Raw genomic sequence first — 25,651 nt, 5'->3', positions numbered from 1 at the left:
AGTATTGCCTGAGATTTATTTTGCATAATCAAGAAAAAAAAAAATTTCGCAAATGGTTTGAAAAAAAAAAAGTATGACGGTATCAAACAATTCAAGCAAATTATATGTTCTAGTTTTTGTTATGTGTTATTTCATCTTCGTAAACCATGTCTTTCAATGTCCACAATACAACAGGGTTCCTATATATAGAATGGTCTCGAAACTAAGGTTCTATATAATCTGAGGTGCAGTAATTTTTTGAATTCCTTTTTCAAAGCCTCTGTCTTTTAGCAAGAAAGTTTTATTTTATTTTTATCTCATTTTTCTGACGAATGTAATTTCAGTTTTGAAGGGGTCTTGATCTAGGTCTGTCTTGGATTTCCCAAGCAAGAATTTCTCCCAGGTCACTACAATAATCTTAGTGTAAAAAAAAAAAATTACCATTCATATTGAGTCCCTGTGGCCGTAGCCTCTTCCACTTTCTATTCAACACATTACTTGTTATTTGTCCTTTACAGTTACAGCAATCGCACCAGTTTCGCACCCCAATATTTGAAATACCCTTAAGCTGCTTAAACCCAATTCAGTCCATCATGGGTCTTAGCAGTTGCGTAATAAATTGGGCAGTCAAATTAAGGGCAGAACAGTAGTAGAAACACCCCCTTCCACTAAAAGAATTTTTTTCCATTATTTTTCTACTAATCAGTTTTTGAGTTATTTGAGGTGATTTCGGTCAACTCAGATTATTGACTCTTGCTGTACTCTGATCTGCTTGAGTGTACAATGCACATAGGAAGTAGTTGATCTCAAAACATCCCACTGTACCCATTACGATAAGATTTCAAACATTTTTCTACTTTAATGTGCAGAACTGAGGCACCAATCACATGGCTGCCAAGTCCAAGCTGGATTTCTACCCCATTGCTCAGACTGTCCCAAAATTCTTTTATTTCCCAAATTTTGCCCGTGATTATAAAAACATTCTTAGTTCTGAGGAAAAGTTACTCCCGAAGAATTTACCTGAAAAAAAAAAACCTGTTGCTCTCATTTTTAATCCCTCAAAATAACACAAAAACATAATGATGCGAATTGTAGTGATTGCCGTCAAATCACAAAATATTTTTTGGGGGGGAAAATGAAAAATTTGCCAAACAGCCAGCATCGATTCGATCTTCTGACATCCAAAATTGGGGCGAGATGACTTGTATCTACTTTGGCCATATGCAGGGCTACAACTAGATACTTTGTCAACTAGGGCAATCACTCATTTTGGCACCACTGTGTAATGTTAAGGAGCAGTTAAAGGGTGAATTTGGCACCCCCTCTGGCTCTAGTTGTGGTCATGACCATATGTTACATTGAATCTGTATGTCTCTTTTCGGGGCCGATAGTGTTTTTTTTTTTTGACAAGATTTGATTTGAGACTAGTAATGACAGGTAATTTAACCTACTGGGTTGGCGATGATTGATGACTTAGCATTAATCTGCTATGGTTTGCATGATGTCATGTTTCTGCAAAAGGGTAAAATTCCCTACAATGTTTTTGAAAATCTCAAATGTATTTTTGCATGGAATTTAGATTCACACGGATTTTAACAAGAAATTTGTTTCAATCTTTTGCAGCATAAATAACAATGTCACAGATCTTAACTCTTAGCTGAGCTACTTGATAACCATTTATACTCTTAGTAATCAAAAATAAAGCATGTAACTGATAACTCAATGGTTTCTTGCTCTCTGCTGCTTATGAAGCAAAACTGGAATTTCCAGAAAGTTCTCCATCTTTTTTAACAAAGGTGTCAAAATCGAGAAACAAGTTTTAAAAAAACCTATGAAATAATTCGGGAACCACTGGCCCTAGTTTGTTCTGATAGACTTTAATTTTTTTTAATATTTAAAGGAATTTTAATGTCTCTGATACCCATATAGGTGTTAGTTTAATTACTATTACTGTTGGTTGTGACAGATTGGTTGGAAGAAGTCAGTTCGAAAATAAATGTGATTGTTGTGCTGAAATATCCTCATTGATTTTTCTTTTGTTATCATCGAAACCAAATTGTCCTTTCAGTTTGTCAAACATGGTCTTTTCCTGAGATTATAACTATGCCACTGGAACCACCTAGAAAGTAGAGATACTTTGAAAAAACAAGGTTCCTGTTCATTATCGTGCCTTCAATTCATATCTGGAAATTCAGGGTTTTTTTTTTTGCTCTTCAGAAAGCAATATGTTTATTTTCTATCGATTCATTCATAATTATTGACCCGCCGTCTAACATTTCCAACGTAAATGGTTAGAGAAAGAGCAGTTACAAAGTAGTGTAATGTATAATTTTCGGGTACAACAACTGTTCCATAAACTTTAGATCTGCTATATTATTTCTGTTTGAGCATTTAGAGATAGACATTGATTTTCTCTTTTTTTTTCCGATGATACATTCTATCATTCAGTTTGAATATTTGTGAGGTTAGTGTTTTCAAAACCCATGTGTAAAAATTCTGGCGGAGATTAATAGATTCATTTTTATCCTTTTTCTTTAAATCTATTCAGTTATCACGTGTAGATATCGGTTGTTATGGTGTGTTGGATTGAAATTTGGAAGTGTAAATGTGTTTTTTTGATCACGTTACGAGTGATTTTGCTTGTTTTAGAATGAATGTTTTTGTTGGGGTGATTCTCAGAATAGTGCGGAATACAAATGTTTAATTAGTGTCAATGGTTGTAGAACTGCTAGAAAAATGCTTGACGTAGCTTATGTACATATTGTTGAGAAAATCGAGATTTCAGGGTCTTTTTTTTGGGATTGACAAATTATTGACTTACTGAAAGGTAAAAATTCTTGTTTCTAAAGTGCTGTTCAAATACTATATCTCTGCATGTTCCCATTAATTTTCAAGTTATGTATTTTAAGGAAGGAATGAAAAGAAAAGAAAAATTCTATTTCAAGATTTTTGAAAGGTCATTTGTAGCAATTTTGAAGTTTTTTAAAAATGGTTCCAAATTCTTGGGATCAGTAGCACCCACAAGATGTTGGTGATGCTCATAGGAGACATTTTTCTTCTCTTTTCAGTGAATAATGTTTTCATAAATATTTACATATTCTTTTCATTTATTTATGTTTGTGCTTTCATTTTTTTCTTTTCTCCATCTTCAATACGTTGGTGGCTATCATAGTAAGTACCAAAGGTTGTATAAAAAGTAATTGTTATTTAATGGTGAGTTATTTATTATACTATGTGTTATATTTTCTGGGTATACATAATGCATGTTCCCTTTGTTTTATTTTCTTTCGTTCACTATGGTTGTATAAAGGACTGTGACTAGGCTTTTTTTTGTCAGGAAGCGAGGAACTATTTTGCCACCTTCTTTCCACTTTAAACTCCTGTTTTGATAGCAGCATTTTTTTAATTGGGTTTTGAAGTCAACTTTGTTTCTACTTTTATTCTCTAATCTTCTCAACGCCCACCCCACCCCCATGAAGATCTGTGCAGTTTATTTTTTTGTCCTCTTTCCCAGTTCAGGCCCGGGGATGTACAATGCTGTTCTGACATTAAAAAGTTTTTCTTTTGGAATCATACTCCTCAACATAGAAGTTGCAACAGGGAGAAGAATAAGAGGCAGAACAATGAAAATTACAAGATCGATAGATATGTTAAAGGTACTCAATGATCAAGAAATGAGGCAGTAAGCATCCAAATCAGCTTGATTTATTCAGTATAACCATCTTTTGCTGTACAACTTATATATGCACACACCTTGACATGCTATCAATGAGATTTTTAATAATTGGGTAGAGAATATTGTACCACATTAAATTCACTTAAACAATTAATTTATTGCCAGAGTTTCCTTATTCAATTGTCAACTGATAACTGGGAGGCGTAGGCGTCTATGCCCGTAGTATAATGTCATATAAATGACTTCTTATGGCTTATGAAGACAGTTTGAGGCTCTAGACTTATAATGTTGCCCCTAATTTCACTCACAGTAATGAAAGGATCAGTACTGTGACAGTACTTCTGTTCTGGGATTTGCCTTCGTGCACCTCTTGCAACATAATAGCTGAAATTCCTTTCTACTTGTGTTGAAGCAATGCTCTTGATTTGATGGATTCTGTGCCTCTTAGTTTGTGATTATTTCGTCCAGCCGCAGATTACAGCTAGACTTTTGAAAATTCAATCATTTTCACATCCTTCTTGATCGCATGTCTATATTGATTCTGTAATTTGCATAATTCCATGGCTTTTCCTTTTTTGATGTTGCAATTTCAATGTTGACAACTGTATAATTTCAGTTGCATTTTTCAATTGTGTATGCTTAGGCCACATCGCTGCCAATTCTGATTTCCAAACTTTTCTACAAGTGTGATGTCTTGGAAAATCGCTATGAATATTTCCTAATTATTTTGAAAAATGTCACTTTCGTCCATGCTTAACATCGAGCTTTACCTTTATGCTCCTTTGAATTAAATTGGAACTATGACGGATATGCTGATAACCCTCCCTCTTAAAGGGGCCGAAAGACTTGATGTTTGTTTCAACGCTAACAGTTCTTCATTGAATACCTTCAAAAGTAGATCTCACTTGTCAAATTCCAGTTTTTCATTTACTTCCTCTGGGAAAGGCACCAGTTAAATTTTTCCCAAAGATTGGTAGCCATGTGGTTTTTATACAGAAGCAACATTTCTTGATGCAAAATATCCGTTCAACCACAATTTTTTTTAAAGTATATGGAATTGTTACTTATGTCAAATACAAAATGTTTGTATCAATCTAAAATGCGAGCGGTTTACTGATAGTCAAATGTTTCAACCGCATCTCCTAAGTTTTGAATTTTTCCAGTGTTTTTGAAGAAAACAAATTTTACATGAAAAAAAAAGAGGAAAAAACTAATCACACACCAAGTCTCTCTCCTGTTCCTTTCTTTGTACTATCTGATCTTTTTTTATATTTGTAATCCCGATGCAAATATTGTTTTGTATATTTGTAAAACTTTCTTCGGGAAAGAAAATATATTTACCCGGTCCTATTTGTGTAAGCAAAAGTATTTCTCAATGATAGAATAAGGCAAAAGAAGAATGGAAAAGAAAAGGAGGTGAAGGAATCTCCTGTATATTTTTGTGAATCTTGTCAAAAATAAAAAGAAGACTATGTATTGAAAGTTTAAGTTTATTTACTATGTCTTAACGAATTTTTTAGTTTTTTCCAGTTCGAAAGCCGTTGCCCTGTATCCACTAAGCCACTAAAATAATAAGACACTTCTATTATAAGTGCAGTGTTAGCTGAGATATTTGAATTCAAAAATCGCTGAAAGTTAGAAAACAGCTTATATTAAGGGACAGACTTGGGGGGGGGGTGAGAAACGGAAAAATTCAAAAGCTACAATGAATTTAAACTTTTCTAAATTCTGACCCCACTTAATTTTCAATGAGCAATATCATGACGAATATTGCTTTTGAACACATGCATAAGTGGCATGGGCGGAGATACGGGCGTCAAAGGTGGAGTCGACTGATCTAATGTATATATGAAATGACATCATCGTGCCCCCCCCCCCCAGACTTCCAAGTCAATCTCCGCCTATGATAAGCGGAGATAGACATGAAATCTGGGGGCATTATGATGCTAATTTATATGTATGGATATACCGGCTTTGTCAGTGACTTTCTAATTGAAAATTGGAGGACAAGATGACCATATACGAGGAAAACAGCAGAAACTCGTTTATCCGAACATCAATTTTCCAAACAACTCAGTCTACCGAACACCTTTTAAACCTTAACTCATTTTCAGTTTTCTGCAGTCAATGATGCTCAACAGTTGGTATTTTCCTACAACTTGAATCTTCTTACCTTCCAACTCGATAGCTTCCTTCTATTGTACAATATTCCAAAACAATTGTAAATACCGTACCTGTGAGCTATAAATGTAAGGGCGGATCCGGGCATAATTAATGTAGTTATAAACAATTGGACACACAAGCAAATAAATGCGCGAATAGGAGCAGATTTAGCTGTCATCTTTTTTTTCGTCTGACAAATTTATCTTAATCCTATGGGTGAGCCTTAATGAGAGGGAGGATTGCGTCGTCTTGTTGACAATAAAAAGTTCTTATCACGGTGGGGGAAGGCATTTGTTGCTGAATATTTCAATTTTTTCCTTTACGTTATCGATTAGTTTCGAAATCGATTTTCCGAACACCTTTTAGTCCAGATGTGTTCGGATAATCGAGGTTCTACTGTATCCAAAAATGGTTACGTTATTTGCATACAGTCAACCCTCGGTGTACGAACTTAGTTCATTCCTGAAGTTTGTTCATAAACCAAATTGTTCGCAAACCGATATAATTTTTCCCCCTGGAATCGATGTAATATGAATTAACCCGTTCCTGGGACTCCGAAGTTTTTTTAATGTTAACTTTTTTTACTGTGCCCTCCTGGGCATGATCAATGTGATCATCATTAAACCAACACTGAAAAAATTAGCGTAATTCGAAAGAGATGAAATGCAAACGAAATGAAAACGAAGAGGGCAAAGTCGAGAGGTTTCGTAGATATGTATCATTTATAATTCAATGTGTCAAAGCACTCAAAATTTCCGTTTGCAACACTATCTGGTCACAAAATATACCCCAAGCCGAAACTGATGGTTCTGAAAGACGCTGCTAAGCTTTGTAAATAAGAACTATGTAATCGTAGGATGATTAAATTTTTCCAGAAGTTACTGACTGTTAGTTCTACGATATTATTACAAAACAAATTTTACTTAAAGTTTGAAATGAGCTGCTGGATAATAGGAGCCGTATTTGGTGGCAGGAGAGAGAATTTTACTCTGATGAAATATAATTCTCTTCTAACCAAATTTCTATCGGGGGGAAAAATGTGCGTGAGAATATCGCTCGTTAGAAGTGAAACTCTTCTAGGTTGTTAAATTTCAAATCCAACAAATATCTTCGTAACTAATTTTGTTTGTGCTAGCTGAAATGTGCGGTATAAAAACTTTTTTGATTCTCCTAATACCGCATCATTTACAGGTGAAACTGGTGTTTGTTGGAACTGTCAAGAACTTTCGAAAAAGTTTCAAAATGATGACACTTCAATTTTGTGTGCTAACTGCATTTCCTTTCCTAATTTTTGCTGTCATTTTTCATCAATTTTGAATTTATAATAAATGCCGAATTATAACTTTCAATAATAGAAATGAATTAAATTTTGGGTTTGATAATACAGACTTCGATTATTCAATTGTATTAACTTTCAATAAGTTCTGGAGAAAGAAACGATGTCACTCTCCGCTGTTCATACGAAGTACGAAAGCCTGGATAACCAAGCCGAGATTGAGATGTAGTTCGGAAAAAAAATTCACATTCCCTGTGTGGAATCGAACCACCGATCTCTCACTGTCCTGGCGAGCGGCTTTCGTAAGTTCTGGAGAGTTACTTCTTAAATTAATTTGCTCTGAACAGTTGTTTTAAATTGTATTAAATGATTCTTTTTTTAAGTTAAGGCCGTAGGTACCCATATGCTTATCAAATGGTCCTTGTGTATCAACCCAATTATTAATTAATTTTTTTCTTTCTTTTTAATGGGTCTTTTGACACAATATATATATATATAAACACAAATCAATCAAAAAAAATAAATAAAATAGTTTTATCTCAGGTGTGAAGAGAGGCTACATAAGCTACCGTTCGTCAACACCGTCTATAAAATAGAAGTTGTAGCTTTTGTATCGTGAGCATTCTATGAATTTCGAAGACGACAGCTTTCTCACATTTATGAAGGCCCTCACTGGAGTAATTGAATTAAGAAGTATATGATAGAAAAACGCGTTATTCCAGTCGAAATGTTTATTTACATATGTTAACACACGTACACACTGATCAGGCTTCAATACTTCAGTGGTGTTGATATTGCACGCATTCTCCCGCTGTTATCATCCGGCATCCATTTCTTACAGTTGTAGTTACCTTCCGAGTCTGTCCTGTAAAAATTGAAAGTATAGAATTCATAAGCGAATCTTAATTCAAGTTCTTGAAACCAAATGCATGCAAATTTCGTGGCGATGCTTACTGGCCGCTGCGCATGTGAGGGCACTACTGCCATTAATATACAGGGTGGTGCAGAAGTCTGGACCAGTTTTGAAAAGAAAATGTTAAAAAGATAGAAACAAAAACACGGCTTAAAGCATTTTAAAGAGAGTTACTATTTTTTTCTTTACTTCCATTCTTTGTAACATCCACGTTACAAATAACATGGCAAGAAAGGTTATATAGGCTTGCAATCCTCTGCGTCACTAAAGGAGCACATGTAGAAAGTAAAAAAAACTTTGAAACCTTCTCTTTCAAATGCTTTAAACCGTTTATATCTGTCTTTAACAGCTTTTTTTTTTTTTAAATTTTTTCCAAAACAGGTTCAGACTTCGTGACAACCCTGTACAGCAAAATTCCGTTATAACGGCAAACTCTCAATCACGGGGAAATTGTCGTTTTAACAGATTTTTTGTAATATGTAAGCGAATTTTAGTTTTTTGCTACAGTAGCTGTCAAAAGTCTTTTGACAACCATAAACGTACAAGATTCTTCGAAAGACTGGTTATATTTGAAGATGATGATTTTAGGAAGAAAATTCATCTCTGCTCTCCTCGGAGTGTACCTTTGTCTCTCGCTTATCGGACGAGTGCTCTTCCCCTAAGCTATGGAAACAGCTTTTATCCCTTCGAGCGTATATACAGTATATGTTGAATGGCTCCGTACAAGGACGGTGGCAGCGATCAACTAATATGACATAGGCCATCAGATGGCGTCGTGTATGTAGGGATGTCCCCTTCACTTGTTAATAAGGAGAAGGATTTTGGAGGCAGAGATGAATTTTCTTCGTAAGTCATCATCTCCAAACACAACCAGTCTTTCAAGGAATCTTGTATTAACAAGTGGAGAGGACATCTCTACATATAAGCATAAATGTGTCTGCAAAATTTCTATTTGAATTTTTTAGTCATGGATTGGGCACCATAACAAAGTAGAGTTAGTCAAAACACTTTGTCTGAAGCAGTTTGATTGTAAAACTACTTGCCATGTTTTGGTATGGATTCGATGGGTTTGTCCCATAGTCTCTCTCTCTCTCAGAGGATATTTTTTCCCCATTCTTTTTTCGCACAATTGAAAAATCATCGAATTCAAATCATTTCTGGCTCCGATCAGTCTATCGCACTCGATCCATAAATGCTTGATAGTTATGGCTCTGACTTGGCCACCCATGAAACTCTCATTTTGTTGCCTTTTAAGTAGTTTGGAAACCTTTGAGCTATATTTATGATCATTGTCGTGCTGGAATATCGGTAAGAGTGGCATGTGTCAAGTTGTAAAGGACGAAATGTGGTTATAAATATATTTATATATTAAATTTATTTGTAATATATGTAGTATATTCTAAATATATTTAAAAATATATAGTGTGGTAAATATATTTTTATAACGAAACCTGTCCCTTGTGTTTTTTCAGAAGGTACCAACATCGTTAGCAAAGAAGTTTTCGCCTTCGTGTTTCTCAGTAAGAACTCATAATACCTACATAATTACCTATTAGAACCTGTATATAATTCCTCATATGATATATTACATATTACCCATTTGTACGAAAGTTTCTGGGACTCAAGCGCTTACGCAGAAGGAGGAAGACGCATTGCATTGCTTTTTCACAAATTATTGGGGTGGGGGGGGGGACATGTTCCCCACATCCTGGAGCAGGGCCCCGACCAGACTTTCACGGGCCCCTTTATGATAAATTTATAGCGTGAAAAAGCAAAAAAACCTGAAAATCGTCCCGGGGACCAGGGTTGGAGCCTTGTTAGCCCACCCCTTGTGGGGCCATGGGGGGGGGGGGGAATTAGCCCCTAGGTTCCGGTGCCTATGGTGAATAAGAGGATTGGCATAATTCTCCCTCTCCCTTGCTTTTCCGTAATTAAGTAATGAAGATTTATTTTTTCACTTGGAAGACAACCAAACAAGCCCACAATGTTTTACAAGTGATACACTCATATTCAGTCCATGTTTTGAATTAAATTAATGTAGTTTTTCACCTAGTGGACATTTCGAGGCTCTCTCTTTGCTTGCATTTTGATTATTCTATCTGTTGTCTTCTTTGGTAAAATAACTTTGTTCCGTAAAATACGAGATGTATATGGTCGTGCCTATTCTAATAGTATCATGGGGAAAAGGAGGTGCCTAATTAGCCTTACATTATTAATGCTTATTTCTACAGAAGGTTATCAGAAGCCCCTCGTGAAAGTCCCCTCAACATAGAAAAGGGACCATCGCAAGTTTTTGTTTTGTCTCGATCATATTTTCAGATTTAAGTACGTATGTTTCTTTTTTTGAGTTCGCATTTAAGGTTGTTGTTGCTTTAAATTACGGCTGGCACGATTAATCGAGTTGGTTAATCGATCAATTGTAAATCTCAGTTAAATATTTTAGTCCAGTTAATCGACTCGATCGACCCGATTAAAACTCGATTGAAATTTGCTTAAAAATTTTGTAATTTAACTTGATTTTTTTAACGGAACCGATTAAGATGTGTTAAATTATGTACCTATACATAACATTTTCGATAAGTGACCAAATTTAAAAATATTTAGATCAATATTTAGATCAAGTTTTTTTTTTTTTTTTTTGGCATTGGGGGAAAATAGAAGTCGATTAAGTTAATGAAAACTGATTATTTCAGTTTCGAATTCAGGTTGCAGGCAATTTCAAAACACACAAGACTAAAATTAATTGTCTCCACTGTGAATAGCAATTTTTCAGAAAGAAGAATTTCTTGGGAGCATCAGCCCCTCTCCTCACAAGAACCATTTGGGAGAAGTTTCTAGGATTAAAAGCAATAGTCAGGGCCGTCATGGGCTTCCGGGTAAGTAGATTCTTCTGAGCAGGGCCGTAACTAGGATTTTTGCCACCCCTACAACTTTGAAATTCGATAATTTTATAACACGGTGTTCTTTGTTCCCACCCCCAAAATTTCGCCGCCTGGAGCAGTTGCCCCCTCTGCTTTCCTCTAGTTACGGTCCTGCGTCTGAGGACCCTTACCCGACTAGAAATGCCCACCAATTCACGTGCTTAATCTCAGAAATCTGCATCAGATGTCGTTATCATGAGGTCCCTCTGCGCTTGGGTGGGCCCACGCGTTAAGACGGCACTAGTGACAGTATGATCGAAAGTAGTTTCGAAATCAGTGATTAACCCAAATTAAAAGATTTTTTTTAAAAAAGCATCAACATCTAAGTGAAGAAATTCAGGGATTTCATAAATATATTCAGCATATTAAAGTGCTTAATTTTTTAATGTATTCATATATTTGTTTAGATCTAGCAAATAGGTGCGTGAGAGCGAGACAGAAATGAATAAAACATGTTTTTTCATTGCATCAATTGAATATTTTTTAGTTACGAAAAATATGGAATTAAAATTCGACTGATTAATCGATTAAAACATTTTGATTATTCGGTTAAAAATTGTAATCGATTCCCAGCCCTACTTTAAATACATTTATGTATAATTGTGCAATTGGTGCAGTAGCGTTTTTTCGGATGGGCCAACGAGACTCAAGACAAACAAACTACTACTACTTTAACCACACCAACTCCGGTCATATCGCCATACAGCAATTTATAACCGATCACGTTGGTCGGAAATGAAGGCGCCATCTATCGGTGGTCGCTTCAAGTTCCGTAAGGAAAGAACTTGTTATCTATGCCCTTTCTTCCTGGATCGAACCCTTTGACCGGACGGCAATCTTTATGGTGAGCATCTTACCAGTACGGCATTCTCCCTAGAGTCAAACGGGGGGGGGGGGAGGGACAGCAAATCAATGAAATTTTCATCCATTACATACAAAGTTCTTGATCTGTGAATCGAAAAAAATCGTTAAGACGGTTTTGAGTTGGGGGACGGGTACCCCTTCATTTTTTTTAGATAGTGAATGAATTGATAGATTTTTTTGAGAAATGTAGTTCATGGTTTAGTATTGAGAGAGGTACAGAATGTGTGTGTTTGCTAAAAAATAATCTTAATCATGGAAATAGAAATTATACCCGTTATCCACGCAGACGAATGGTCGATGGTCTCTCAGGCATTGAACTCTCATCACGTTGAAGTAGAAATTGCCGACGGCATCTGAATATCTATTGTTGGATCCCTTGAGGCAGCCCAACAGCTCCCGATCACAATCACAATGTGACCTGTTCCCGAAAGAAGAAAACACAAAAAATCAGCGAGAAAATTCTGTCTGGTGCATTCGACGTACGTCACAGTTCAAAAGTTTGATCAAATCAAAAGGTGCGAATCAAAAGGTTGTTTCATATGCAAGGGGAATGTATCCGGGTAAAACGTACACCAAATTTGATGAAAGTGGGAAGATTAAATATTACATTTTGCCAAAAAAGGCTGATGAACTTTGGTATAGGAAAGACCAAATCCCAAGGAAAGGGGGAATGCAGAAGTATTTTTTGTTGATTTGAAACGTTAAAGTTCTGCTAAGTCATTAAATAAAAAGTTATTGCAAAACATTCTTCTGTACTATCAATTTATTAATCTATATCTTAAAACAATTGTCAAGATCTTCATGTGAATGGGGTCTAGGAGGTTTACAATAGGCTCAGGTCAGGTTTTTTATTTCCAGACCACGTAGACAGGAATGTGGGTTAGGCATTGTTAATAATAACAGTATGGACGGGGAATTACCCACCTCTGACTTGGATGGCTCCTCGACTGACACTAAATCATAGGGCAAATTAAAATTTGTACTCATAAATGCCACTACTACTAAACCAGACATGCACTTCGTCCATATTCCTCTGCGGAACCTCTAACGAATTGGTACATGTTGGATACAGATATGACAACCATATTTTTATGGGCATCTTTTTATCAGCCACCTCGTTGGGCATTTTGTCTGTTGTGGCGTTGTATTTATATTTGAATGTGCGTGTACGTGTAGTGAAACCTGGCGTGAAGTCCGTTTCTGTGTAATGCTTGTTATGTGTAGTACCGCCATCTGCCAACAGTTTTTCTAACTATGAGTGAAGTGTAATGATTGAATGATTTATCGTTGTAGGTCTGTTGCTCTCTGTGGCGAAACTTTTTAATGGGGAGATCGACTCGCATTTACGCCTCAAAGTTGGGAACCACAGGAAACCAACTTCAGCCGACCACCACTGTGGTGAGGTTCGAACCCGGATCCTCGCGATGCGAGTCCGTCACTATGACCACTCGACCACCACAGCGGCGCTAATAAATGCCAAGAACTTGGGTAATAACAAAAGATTTTTTTAGAAACTAATATGTGTAGGACCTGGATCATATAGCCATTACAGAATCTTGGGTAAACAATGGGGATGAACCTTTTTCTTACATACCAATTATTACAATACAATACATATATTACAATACTTTTTTAATATTTGAAGCCTAGAGAGTGTAACGTGCAGAGAAGTGATGTTGAAACTATATGGGTCGAGCTTGCGGTCATAAATGTCAGGGAATGTGCTAATGAATTGTCGGGGACCAGTCACGTAGATTTACAGAAGTAGTGTCGCTGAAGGTATCGTCCCAAGGGATTGGAAACTTGCTAACGTTGTTCCGATGTTTAAGAAGGGTAGTAGAGAAGCTGTGTCCAATTATCGTCCAGTGAGTTTGACGAGTTCCCTCTCAAAAATTTTGGAAATTATCATCAAAAGGCAGTTTGTGAAGTGGATATAAGAGAATAATGTATTGTCGGATAATCAGCATGGGTTCAGGAAGGGAAAGTCATGTGTAACTAACCACCTTTGCTTCTATGATCATGTAACGAAGGCTTTGGGTAAGAACAAAAATGTAGATGTTGTTTACCTTGATTTCCAGAAGGCATTCGATCGGGTCCAACATGGTAAACTCTTGAAGCGTTTACACGAGATTGGAATTGGGGGCAACTTGCTGAATTGGATAGAATCGTGGTGAAGAGATAGGTCGCAACGAGTTATGGTGAACGGTGAATTCTCTGGTTGGACAGGCGTCACAAGTGGAGTTCCTCGAGCATGTCCTTGGCCCCATTCTTTTTCACTTTTTATCGATAAACTCGATCAGGGTATCGATGGGATTACTAGCAAATTCGCAGATGATGCGAAGCTATTGGGGGTAATCGGGAATCATAACGATAGGCAGTTGCTCCAGACCAACTTAAACAGGATTGCAGCATGGGCAAATGAATGGAGCATGACGTTTAGCGTAGATAAGTGCATGGTCGCTCATTTTGGTTCAAACAACCCACGGTTCTCTTACGAGTTGAATGTGTCACTATCCCGGAAGCAACCAGGGTCACCGATTTGGGAATTCTCATTGACGAGTGGCTTAGGTTTTCTGAACATTGTTCAGCGGTGGTCAAAAAAGCGAATAGAATGCTTGGTCTCATTTTTAAAAAAGTCTCTTCACGTTCTCCTTAAGTCATTCTTCCGCTTTTTCGAGGCTTAGTTCGTCCTGGACTGGATTATGCTGTAAGGTTTTTGGAGACCATACCTACAGAGGGACATAGAATTGGTTGAAGGGGTGCAGAGAAGAGCTACGCGTGTCCTTATTGACACACGGGGCTTGAGTTATGAAGAGAGACTTCATTTTTTGAATATGTTTACATTGGATGAACGCAGGTGTCGGGGAGATGATCGAAGTGTTCAAAATTAGTACGCCGTCAATTCACTGCTTTTACAAGGGGAGACTAGCATCGATTGGTAAGGGTCAACTCAAGTTTGTGGTGTCGCAGGGGGAAATGTTTCTATAATAGGGTTGTTAATAAAGGGAATAGCTTACCCACCAGAGGTGATAAATTCTAACACAATTGACATGTTTAAAAAAGAAATACGATAAACATGTTGGGGTAAGTCGAGAAGCTATCCATCCATACTTAGAGTAAGACAACCATAAATACATTATGGACATTGAATAGCATTTTATCATGTGTATATACACTGCTGGCCACCCAAATTGCAACACCAAGAAAGACAAGAGATATCGCAACAATATTTATTTTGTAGATAACATGTTGACCAAGCATCAAATGATTAAATTTATAGACTTCTGTGAAGTGTGGTTCCTGCCAAAATCAGTAGCCAGAGTAGCCGCCATTGTTGGAGATCACCGCTGCCACACGCCTCGCCATTGATTCAAAGAAACTTTGGATGTGTTCTTGGGGTACAGCAGACCAAGCAGCTTCCACGCGTTGCCAAAGTTGATCTGGTGTGGCAGCTGGGGATGTAATCTGGGTCAATCGTTGAGCAATCATGGACCACATGTTTTCTATCGGCGAAAGATCCGGAGAGCGAGCTGGCCAGGGAAGCAATTCAATCTGGCGATTGACGAAGAACCTTTGGACAATGCGTGCCACGTGTGGTCGCGCATTATCCTGTTGAAATATGGCTGTGGGCAAGCCCTGAAGGTAAGGAAGGACAACTGGCTCCAACACCTCGGAGATGTAGCGCTGGCTTTTTAAAGTACCGGCAATGCGTACTAGAGGAGTGCGAGAGTGATATCCCATACCGCCCCATACCATAATACCCGGTGCAGGACCAGTGTGGCGGTGCATAACGCAGCTGTTCAGCATCCTCTTTCCACGGTGTCTCCAGACTCGAATCCGACCATCGTGGTGTTGCAGACAGAAGCGTGACTCGTCAGTAAAGACAATTTCATTCCATTGTGCCGTCCACATCCTTCTTTCATCGCACCATTGGCGGCGGAGACGTCTGTGGTTCTGCGTCAAGGGTAGACGAAGCAATGGACGTCTTGCGGACAGACCACTCTGCTGTAAACGGCGTTGAATGGTACGCGCAGACACTGGATGATGCGGTACAGACTGAATGTGCTGTGCTATGGTTCGTGATGTGGCTGAGCGATCCGTCACTGCCATACGCACAATACGCCTGTCATCACGTGAAGTGGTGCACTGAGGTGGATGCGATCGAACACGTCGGTCCGTCGTACCCTCCTGCATCCAACGATCACATATCCGCATTACAGTTGTTTGGTTTCGTCCAACACGACTACCGATTTCCCTGAAAGATAATCCACAATCTCGGTAGGCCACTATCCTTCCTCTGTCGAACTCGGATACTTGATCAAAAGATGATCGCTGTTTTCTACGAGGCATAATTGATCGTTTGTTTTGAAAAAACCACAAGAAAAACACAATTGCCGCACTTCAAATCGTCGAAATCTCCAAGCCTTAAGTGGCGCTTTGAAGTGGCGCCACAGGCGCGCGTGATGTGCGTTTGCGCTGAAATTCTAATCATTTGAATATCTCACCTCCGCTAATGCATGTTGTAAATTTCATATTATTTGCATGCTTCCTTCAGGGTGTTGCATTTACGGTGGCCAGCAGTGTATATTGTTTGTAATTGCATTTTTAATTGGGTTGCTGTATTTTAGAAATATATGCCATCCATATTTGTTCGGAGCATCTTTTTCTCAGTCACCTCGTTGGGCATTTTCCCTGCTGTGACCTTGTATTTGTATTTGCATTAAATTTACATCAGTTTTTCAAAAATTTTCAGCATAAAAAAGAGTCAACATTAACTGAGTGTTTCTGCTTGAAGTTATGTTCCACGATCAATTCCATGGCTGTTATCAATAAGAAAAGAGGAGCCACAATCTCCATGTGGCTCCTCATGGGGCCATGGGCTCCAGCATATAACGTTCCCACTTGAAACGTTTTTCTGCTTTGTACGACTCATTTTCGTGGTCTGTCTCTCACAACTCACATAGTGGGACGACCAAGAGGTACAGGAGTGTATAATAGAGATTAGCGACGGAAACAGTTGTATTGTTTTGTTCTACACAGCACATGCTCGAGAAGTGAAACAAAGGAGAGAAAGTGGCCACTTAGCGAGGTGCGCGACTTGAACAAACTTGTTTGTTTTCACCTCGATCTGTTGATTTTCGCTATCTGCTGATAGGTTCGTTTTCTCTCTTTTTTCTTTCTCTCTTTAAAAAAAAGAAGAGCTGTGGGGATATCATCCTCATCACACCCTTATATTTTTGAACTCCTCCGGTCATTACCTCTTTCCTCCTCCTCCTTAATTATGTGTGGATATCTTTTCCTCCACCCTTATGCGATTTTTTCTTCCTAGTCGCAATTCTTGTACCGCGTACCCCTTCGTACCACTATGTGCTCGATTTTACTCATCGAGATTTCCCATTTAAAGCATTCTGCCCACTTACAACATTTTTTCATGGCGGTTTTTGAAAAAAAGTTACAAGCGGTATCCACTTTAATAGATATTTAAATTTTATCTAGGGGAATCTCTGCATCACTTTTTCGTTTAATCACCCCCCCCCCCCATCAGTGGAATAATATTTCACCAAGGTGAACTCGTACAGCAAAGTCTACCAGTCTCCGCCGGGAATCAAACCTAGTCCTCTTGTAATCAGGACAACACGGGAAACATGACCATTCCTTCCTTATTGGGGATGGGGGGAGACTACTCCGCCTCTATTTCAGCACGTCACGCTACAGAGCGTAAGGAAGGAATGATCACGTCTCCTGTGGTGTATATGGATAGCGTGCTTGTCCTGATTGAGAAGAAGATAACTGGGTTCGATTCCCTGCGGAGACTAGTCGATTTTTCTTTTCCGAATTCACTTCGGCATAAAAAAAAATATCCAACCAAAAAAAGTTTTCCCTCATACACTGAGCTGAGAAAAGAAATCCTCTCAATATCTGACCCTTTCGCCATTAGCTGTTGGAAAGTGATGAGTAAAGATCTGAGATCGTTATTTATTACGAATAAAAATGGGTTAATATACATTTGTTCAAAACAACGGTGCCATTAAAACTGGGGAAAAAACCAGTCGACGCATTTGCATTGAATTAGTGTATTTTACTCACTTGGTGTAGAAAGAAAAGTTGACGATGCCGTATCCAGAACGGAAGGCCTTCAGCTTGACTGGACAGTGGTCGTGAGCTCTACAGCAACTGTCCACGTCGGCATTCTGACCGAGGTCGTCGAAAGATTTCGCTATGTCACCCATTCCACACCATTTCGTACCTGCGAACGATTCCATTATAGTCATATTATGATTCAAACAGGCCATTTATATTATCTATTGTCCATAAGAATAAAATATGCGCGTGAAGTGACTTCGGAACGTGGTCAGCCCTGGCAATAAAACAACGAATTTTCTTCAAGGTCACGTATTGTACATTGTTTGCGATTATTATGCTAATAACATTTGTGTGGACGAGCGCAATAGAGTCACACGTTCTTTTTTTTTTACTACAGGTGTCCCGTATTTTAAGAAGCCCATCTTACAACATAATAACATAGCTTTTTTTCGCATTAGGTCAATGATATCCTGAGGTGCCATCGGATGATTCAGGGACATATTTAATACTCCGATCTGAGACTCCCAAACGAGTCACGAACGCTGAAACTTCGGAAAACTTTTTTTAAACTAACTACATCGTTAACGCAACGATTACCAAACGGTGTGCTATGACTCCTGGTGGGATTAGAGGGCTTCAGCCCGGAATGGTAAGTTCGAAAGGGCGGCAAATTTGAAGAACGAATAGTCAAGAAAATTGATAGAATATTGGTGAATGGTGGCAAAACTTGAGTAACCCATAGGTTCATAATTATACACCATAAATCCACCTCTCTGTCTAGAGAACGAGGGATTAGGCCAGCGGTTCCCAACCGGGGGTACGCGAGAGGCCGTTAGGGGGTACGCGAAAAGAAAAATGGTAAGGGCGGCCATCAATCTAAAAAAAGAAAAAAATAATTAAAACATTAAAAAGAATTATTAATGTAGGTCGAGGTTTTTACTAATATTGTCAGTTGTAATATATTTGAAATCTTCTATAACAGAGGGGTTGCTGGAAGGTTCGGCCTTCTCGCCCGCGCTCAACCTATGATCGGTATTCGTGAACTCCTTCCTCTCGGCTCACTTTACTTCTGTGTTTCAGATTTGATTGTTGACACATCCCGGGCTGCGCATAAAAGCGAAGAATTACTTCGCGTTGTGTTTAACCTTTGTTGTGGACGTTTGTATTGAAGAGTGCGCGTATTATTCCCACAATTTTCTGCGTCAACTTTTCTACCAAGCACCAACTACTCACGCGATTTGCGCTACGGATCAGTGGCAAAAAATTAGATCTGTGCGGAAGTGGACTGAACACCGAAATGAAATACCGTGCACGTGAAAACATATTTTGAATCTTCCAAAAGTGATTCTACCAAAGCTACCGAGACCTCCTACTACATTAGCTATCGTATTGCGAGACTGGGAAAAAATCACACCATTGGTGAAAAGATGCTGCCAGATGCATGTTTGCAGAGGAAAGTGCTCATATAATGAGTTTAATACCTCTGTCAAATAATACGGTCTCGAAGAATACGGGACATGTCAGACGATGTTGAGAGCACAGTCATGAGTCACGTCAGAGGTTGTGAAGTTTTTTCTATCCAAGTCGACGAAAGTACCGACGTTGCGCAATATTTTGTGCTACTTATAATTGCTAAGTACTTGATATATGTACTGTATATCTTTTTATTTGTCACCCATTGAAGGGGTCGTACTTATAATTTTTTTTCATAATTTTAATAAACGTGTTCCTCACGTATTCCCAAGGGATCAGCATGATCCGTCCAGGGAATTTGTTAGAGTTAGTAAACATCCATGCCCGAACCGGGATTCGAACCCAGACCTGCACAGTGAGAAGCTAGTTCCCTAACCACTCGACTGCCAGGCGGCGAGGGGCAGTCGAGTAGTATTTGAAGCAATTAATCATTATTTTGTTGGAAAAAGAATTCAATGGTCAAAATGCATTGGGCTCACCACAGATGCAGGAAAATCCATCTGAGTAGAAAAAGTTTGCTACTCGGGCCATCGTGCACGCGTGGCAGAAGTCGCCCCCAAAATGCAATTGACTCACTGCTGTATTCACAGGCAGAGCCTTGCATCGAAACCGTTGCCTCCAAATTTGCGAAACGTTCTTGATGAAGCGGTCAACGTTGTCAACTTTGTCAAGGTGAATCCTACCAACTACAGGTTGTTTAAATTGTTGTGTGAAAACATTGACAGCCTTTACAACGCTTTGCTTTTGCACACCGAAGTTAGGTGGTTGTCCCGGGGTTAAGTCCTGACGTTGCTGTTCGAACTTCGGCACTAGGTAGCCCTTTTTTTTGGGAAGTGTGTGCTTCACGATTTATTGCCGCAAGCTGAACTAAATTTAACAGTCGGCCACTTGGAAGGATCAAAATCCTCTTTTGAAAATTATTTTTCAGAGCCGGAAATGGGTGATCGGTGGACATCTAATTCTTTCAAAGAAGACTATTTTGAACCGACTTCATTGTCGATTCGAGAAAAGGAGAAATTGCTAGATCATCTTCAATGGCGGAATGGTGAACCACCTAGTCAGTCAGTTTTTGGGCTCGTCGAGGTGATGAATACAGTGAACTTTCTAGAAAAGCCATAATGGTTTTTGTTGCCATTTGTTAGCACGGAGCTTGTTGAACCGGCGTTTTCTTCGTATACTTGCATTAAAAATACTCGTAAATATAGAAGCAAATTAGACGCAGCTCCAGTTTTGAGTTTGTATTTACCCTCTTTTGAGCGTAATTTTTCAAAACTTTGTAATTCAAATACAGTCCCAAACACATCACACTAATTTTTTCCCAATCTTTGTGTTAATAATTTGTTTCTTACTTGAAAAATAAAAACCGAAATAATGAATTTATTTAATTTAATTCAACATTCACCTTTTTTGAAGTTTTTCTAAAACTAACGGGTGAAACAGATTGGAAGGGGAGAGTCTGGAGGGTTGGGGGGTACGCGGAAAGGAACCGAGCCAGCTCGGGGTACGCGGACTGAAAAAGGTTGGGAACCGTTGGACTCGGCCAACGAGTGACCCAGAGATAGATCAAGCATATGACTGAAGGAAAAAGTGACCTAGAAAGCAAGAGACTAGGTCGGTGAGCGACCAAAATAATGATCTAAAGATTTTATAAGTGTGTGAGTACTTATAACGGTGTGCAAGCACGTCAGTGACCTAGAGGTCGGTGAATGACTAAAAGAGTGACTTGAAGCGTGTGCAAAAATGTGAATGATCAAAAGTGTGGCCAGAGAGAATAGGAGTGATTAAAAAAGTGACTTGGTGCGTGAGCATGTGTCACGAAGAAATTGTGCAAGCGTGTGCGTGGACAGAAACTGTGTGGAAGCATGAGAATGACCAAAAGAGTGTAGACAGAGGCGCATTTATTGGAGGGAAGGCTAAAAGCCAGGCTGCCAAGTTTGAGGAATGAGTGGTCAATGCAATTAGACTTGAATGGGATAAGAGCAGCGAAATTTCTGTAACTCCACGGGTGGCACAACCATGAATCTGCTTCTGGCCACGGGAGCTGCGATATTTTAAAGACGATATTATACCCAAATTACTAATTAAAACAGTGATTACGAAGCGGTGTGTGGTTTGCACATTCATGTTCCAATAGAGATCAAAAGCACTTGCACTGTATTGTATTTAACATTCCAATTTCATTGGACGGGGGCTGATAAAGATTTTTTAATTTCTGTTTCTAGCTATAAGCATGGCCACGCACACATTCTGCAGTGGATGTGCAAATACCGAGTTGCGGGAAACAAATCTGTTTCACAATTGATAGACAACAGATCAAGGTAGTTGCTTTTTTGGCCCCTTCACGTGCATTCTTTTGGCAACAAATTTGGAAGATCTATTTGAAGTAACGGTGATAAATATCAAAAACGAATCTCCTTGTTCGTATTTCAGATGTCAAAAGACTTTAGACGTGGATTTTTGACCGTGGGTGAAACCTGAAACGTGTATTCGCCACTGTACACCATGGGCAAAACAACAGTCAAAGTAGTGGTAGAAGAATGAAACCAGAGGAGCAGACATGAATGAAACATGGGGGTGGGGTGGAGACTGAAAGTTGTCAGTCGTCCCATATATACGGGTAAAGGCTGCTGTTTTGTGTTCTGTGATGGCCGCCACATTTTTTTTTTTGGGACTCTCAAAGCACATGCAAACACCAGTGGCGACTTTTGGTCGGATATTCTGAGGGGGAGCAAATTTGGAAAATATACTGACACCTATCGAGATGAAAATGTGTAGTCAAGTATTTACGATTGGTAAAGTATTGCACCGCACATTAAAAACATTTATTTTTGTTTATCAAATTATTTTCACATTATTTGCGTATCTATGCAGTTCAAAAATAATAATGCTCCATCAACGCAACATTAATGCATATAATTTGCACAGTGAGCGTAATCGATTTCTTAACAACGTTGAAAATCATTATTTAGATTCAGCAGTTGCCATCGGCAATGGTTTTTGCAAATTATGAAAATTCATGCTCTTCTTTTAATATTATATTCTAATTTAAAATATGTATTATATTCTAATGATAAAGATATAAATATATATTATATTTTTCTATATTCAAATATATTCTAAGATGCAACAGATTTAAAAGATTTAAGGTAGATGGCGGTATCAGTATCCGGAGCACTGTTTTCAGCCAAGTCAAAACGAGCGTAATAACCTGTGCTAACATTCCCCTTCTCCGTTCTCGTGTTTCTAACTACCAAGGATATCGCACATCGACGCATGATGGAAAGCGCCCAAAGAGGAAAGAAGAATACGTAGCTCTCCATGAAAAACGTTGCCGAACCTTGACCATATGACTCGTATTTTACGGGACACTTTTTTCAATCAGTACCTCACACACACAGTCTATATAGAATACTTTGAGAGTTGCTTCTCAACAATTGAAGAACATTATATGTGACCTACTGGCATACTTACATATTTCTGTGAAATTTTACAGAATAGTTGCAGATGAAATGGCCAAGATTGGCGCAACCCTATTTCACCAAGACAATACACCATCTTACAAGTAGGCCGCTGCCATGGCCCCCACATAGGGGGGGAGGGCTGACAGGGCTCTAGCCCTGGGGCCCGAGACGATTATATTATTTTTTTTGCTTTTCACGCTATAAATTAGCTACAGAAGGGGCCCGTTAAAAGTCTGACCGAGGGGCCCGCAAAAGATCCCAGCCTAGGGGCCTTGCTACAGGATGTGGGGGGCCATGGCCGCTGCAAAAGCCTAATTACATGAATTAAGTTTTGCATCATTCCCCTCATCCACCGAATTTTACAGATTTGGCCCCACGTGACTTTTTTCCCCCGCTCCCGATATTGAAAGTTTGGCTTTGTGGAAAAATTCTCATAGAATGAAGGGGCCATTGCAGGGGCCTACTTTGAAGAGTTAGAGAAAACGTAATTTTTTGACGGGATGAAGAAATTTCGACATCATTGGAAAAAGTGTGCGGAACTTGAAAGAGACCTTGTTAAAAAATAATGTTACGAAAGTTATGGAAATAGTCCTTATTTATCACTTATTATGCCATTCTCATCTGTAAATAGTCATTATCTTATGTAGAAATGAAAATTAGGCATCTCTCTGAAAAATCTCGCCAAATTAACGACAAACTTGGCACGTTTGGCAACAGCGTAGATAAGTTGGCAATGCCATGACGCCAAAGATAATTCGAAAAACTTCTCGACTTTTCTCCGGCTATACAAAAGTGCCACCAGAAGAGAAAAAATGAGTTTCGTCGAGTTATCACGAAGACGAGATCTCTAATATGTGAGAGAATACGCTCTCTGTGTTTTTAGCGTATTTCACCAAAATCTCTGCTTATAAATCGTGTCAATAGCTGTTCTGTGAAATAATTCTGTGTTGTCCTTCGAATTGCTTCGTGCTTTGCCATCTCGAATGCTTGCGAGAGACATTATTCGGAACAATAAAATACAATTAAAAGAAAAAGGCAAAAACCCTTTTTTACCTTACTTGTCAAACGACCATCGTAGTATGCATAATTATAATTGCGATCGCGAATGAAACCGACTACAACGGGACTCCGAGTGTACGGTTTTCGATAGTAATTAAAGTAACGACTCGATGGTGAGAATCGAGATCCGATGTGACTATGTACCTGGCAAGATTCCGTTCCATAATGACCACGATGTCCATCTGTTGAGATCCAATTCGTGAGGTACCTCGGCTAAAATGGTGTCATTTCCTACGTCTGCCATCGACGATGACGGAATCGGCTTCGTCAAGTCGCTACAGCGATTGATTAGCTTCAACATGCTCTTGAATGACGGATACTTGACCGGTAGACCACGGTTGACGATGATTTCTCCAGCATCAGATTCTTCTCTGTAAAAGAATTCAAACGCGAATAATAATACCAAAATGCTAAAAGAAATCCCTTTCCATCATCATAAAACGTGCATTAATCACCAAAACTTGAAAAATTGTCACAGCTGTTTTCGCGTTGTTTTTTCACTTTATTTTTCATATTATTCGTTTATTATTATTGCGCGACATAAAAAGTAAAGAACAGAAGAAATTTATCAAGGGATCCTATAGGATCCATATTGGTGGACACATATATTCTATGGGGATACATACAATTATTGTCAATCTTTTAAAGTATCCGACTACGTTAAAGACATCATTTTGGAAGAAAATATCGATTTTTAAAAAAAAAATTATGAAAGAGCCCTATTTCTTGTTATTTGAAAACAGGCCTCTTTTTGTGTATATGATGCTTAGAACCCCTAAGTCAGACCTCGGCCGACTAGACATTAATTGTTTAGTGGGCTATGGCCAAACCCACTTCAGTGTTGCGTAATATGTGAATAAAACTTTAGAAGCGTTCCAAGAAAAACGCTATTTTTGACATTTTACTTTAGTTTGAACCACGATTTCAAAAAATCTATTGATTATATCATTACAAAATTTTAATATGATATTTTGTCATATATTGTTAAGGTTATGAACCAAAATCTAAGGTCTATCGTTGGTATTTGTCAATCTTTTGATGTTCCGACTTCCCATATTTTGGTCTGTCGCCTTGGAAGCAATCAACTTGCCTTTCATCTCTTGAAGTGAATTGTGTCAGAATACAGTCAAACTCGGTTGTAGCAATATTTTGGCTAAAACGCAAATAATGTGCGGTTCGGGCCGATTACCCCCCTAGAGAATAATATTAATGAACCTTGCTTACAACGTCAATGAAATCACAGCGACCTCGTATTTAACGACACATTTTTCATCGCTTACGTTTAAGTTTTCATGGTGTTTCTCCCTAAGAAATTCCTAGAAACTGGAACTCATCACATTGGGGCAATGTTTGTCTATTGTTTCATTGATGTCTTAAAATATTGTAATTCTTATTTTTTTTCTCACATCTGATATTTTAACTTGCTCATTACTCGTATTTCCCTAAAATGTAAAAAAAATTTGCCATTATCATTGTTAAGCTACTATTACGAACAATGATTGATTGCTCTTCTATTGCTTTCTTGAAGCCTGGTAATGAATACACTTTTTTTTGTTAAATAAAGGTTTCCTCTTCTAAACCCAGAAGTTCTTGAACAATTTGTGTGGAAGCTACGAAAAAGTCTTGGCATCTTACTAAAGCATCTGCTCTTTCTGCTGAAGACCATACCTACAGAGGGACATAGACTTGGTTGAAGGGGTGCAGAGAAGAGCTACGCGTGTCCTTATTGGCACACAGGGCTTGAGTTATGAAGAGAGACTTCATTTTTTGAATATGTTTACA

At 38.4% G+C, this 25,651-nt stretch overlaps 1 protein-coding gene across 1 annotated transcript in view; it reads right to left on the bottom strand.

Annotated features, from left to right (window-relative positions):
* Positions 1 to 3,668: 3,668 nt before the first annotated feature.
* The window catches only part of LOC149075194 (uncharacterized), a 47,542-nt gene continuing 25,559 nt past the window's right edge, over positions 3,669 to 25,651 (bottom strand). Inside the window, exons 2-5 of the mRNA XM_089242469.1 lie at positions 24,014 to 24,240; positions 17,880 to 18,039; positions 12,064 to 12,210; positions 3,669 to 7,959 (exon numbers count right to left, since the gene is read on the bottom strand). Of these exons, the coding sequence (XP_089098595.1) occupies positions 7,866 to 7,959; positions 12,064 to 12,210; positions 17,880 to 18,039; positions 24,014 to 24,240 (628 nt within the window). The 3' untranslated portion in view covers positions 3,669 to 7,865. The remainder of the gene's footprint in view (positions 7,960 to 12,063; positions 12,211 to 17,879; positions 18,040 to 24,013; positions 24,241 to 25,651) is intronic.

This window comes from Pholcus phalangioides, unplaced genomic scaffold (assembly GCF_987345545.1).
Source record: "Pholcus phalangioides strain wild (caught in Gottingen) unplaced genomic scaffold, Ppha-v1.0 ptg000015l_1, whole genome shotgun sequence".
In the NCBI taxonomy this organism is placed as follows: domain Eukaryota; kingdom Metazoa; phylum Arthropoda; class Arachnida; order Araneae; family Pholcidae; genus Pholcus; species Pholcus phalangioides.
Note: the sequence above shows the minus strand (reverse complement) of the source record. Positions and strands in the feature narration are given on the sequence as shown.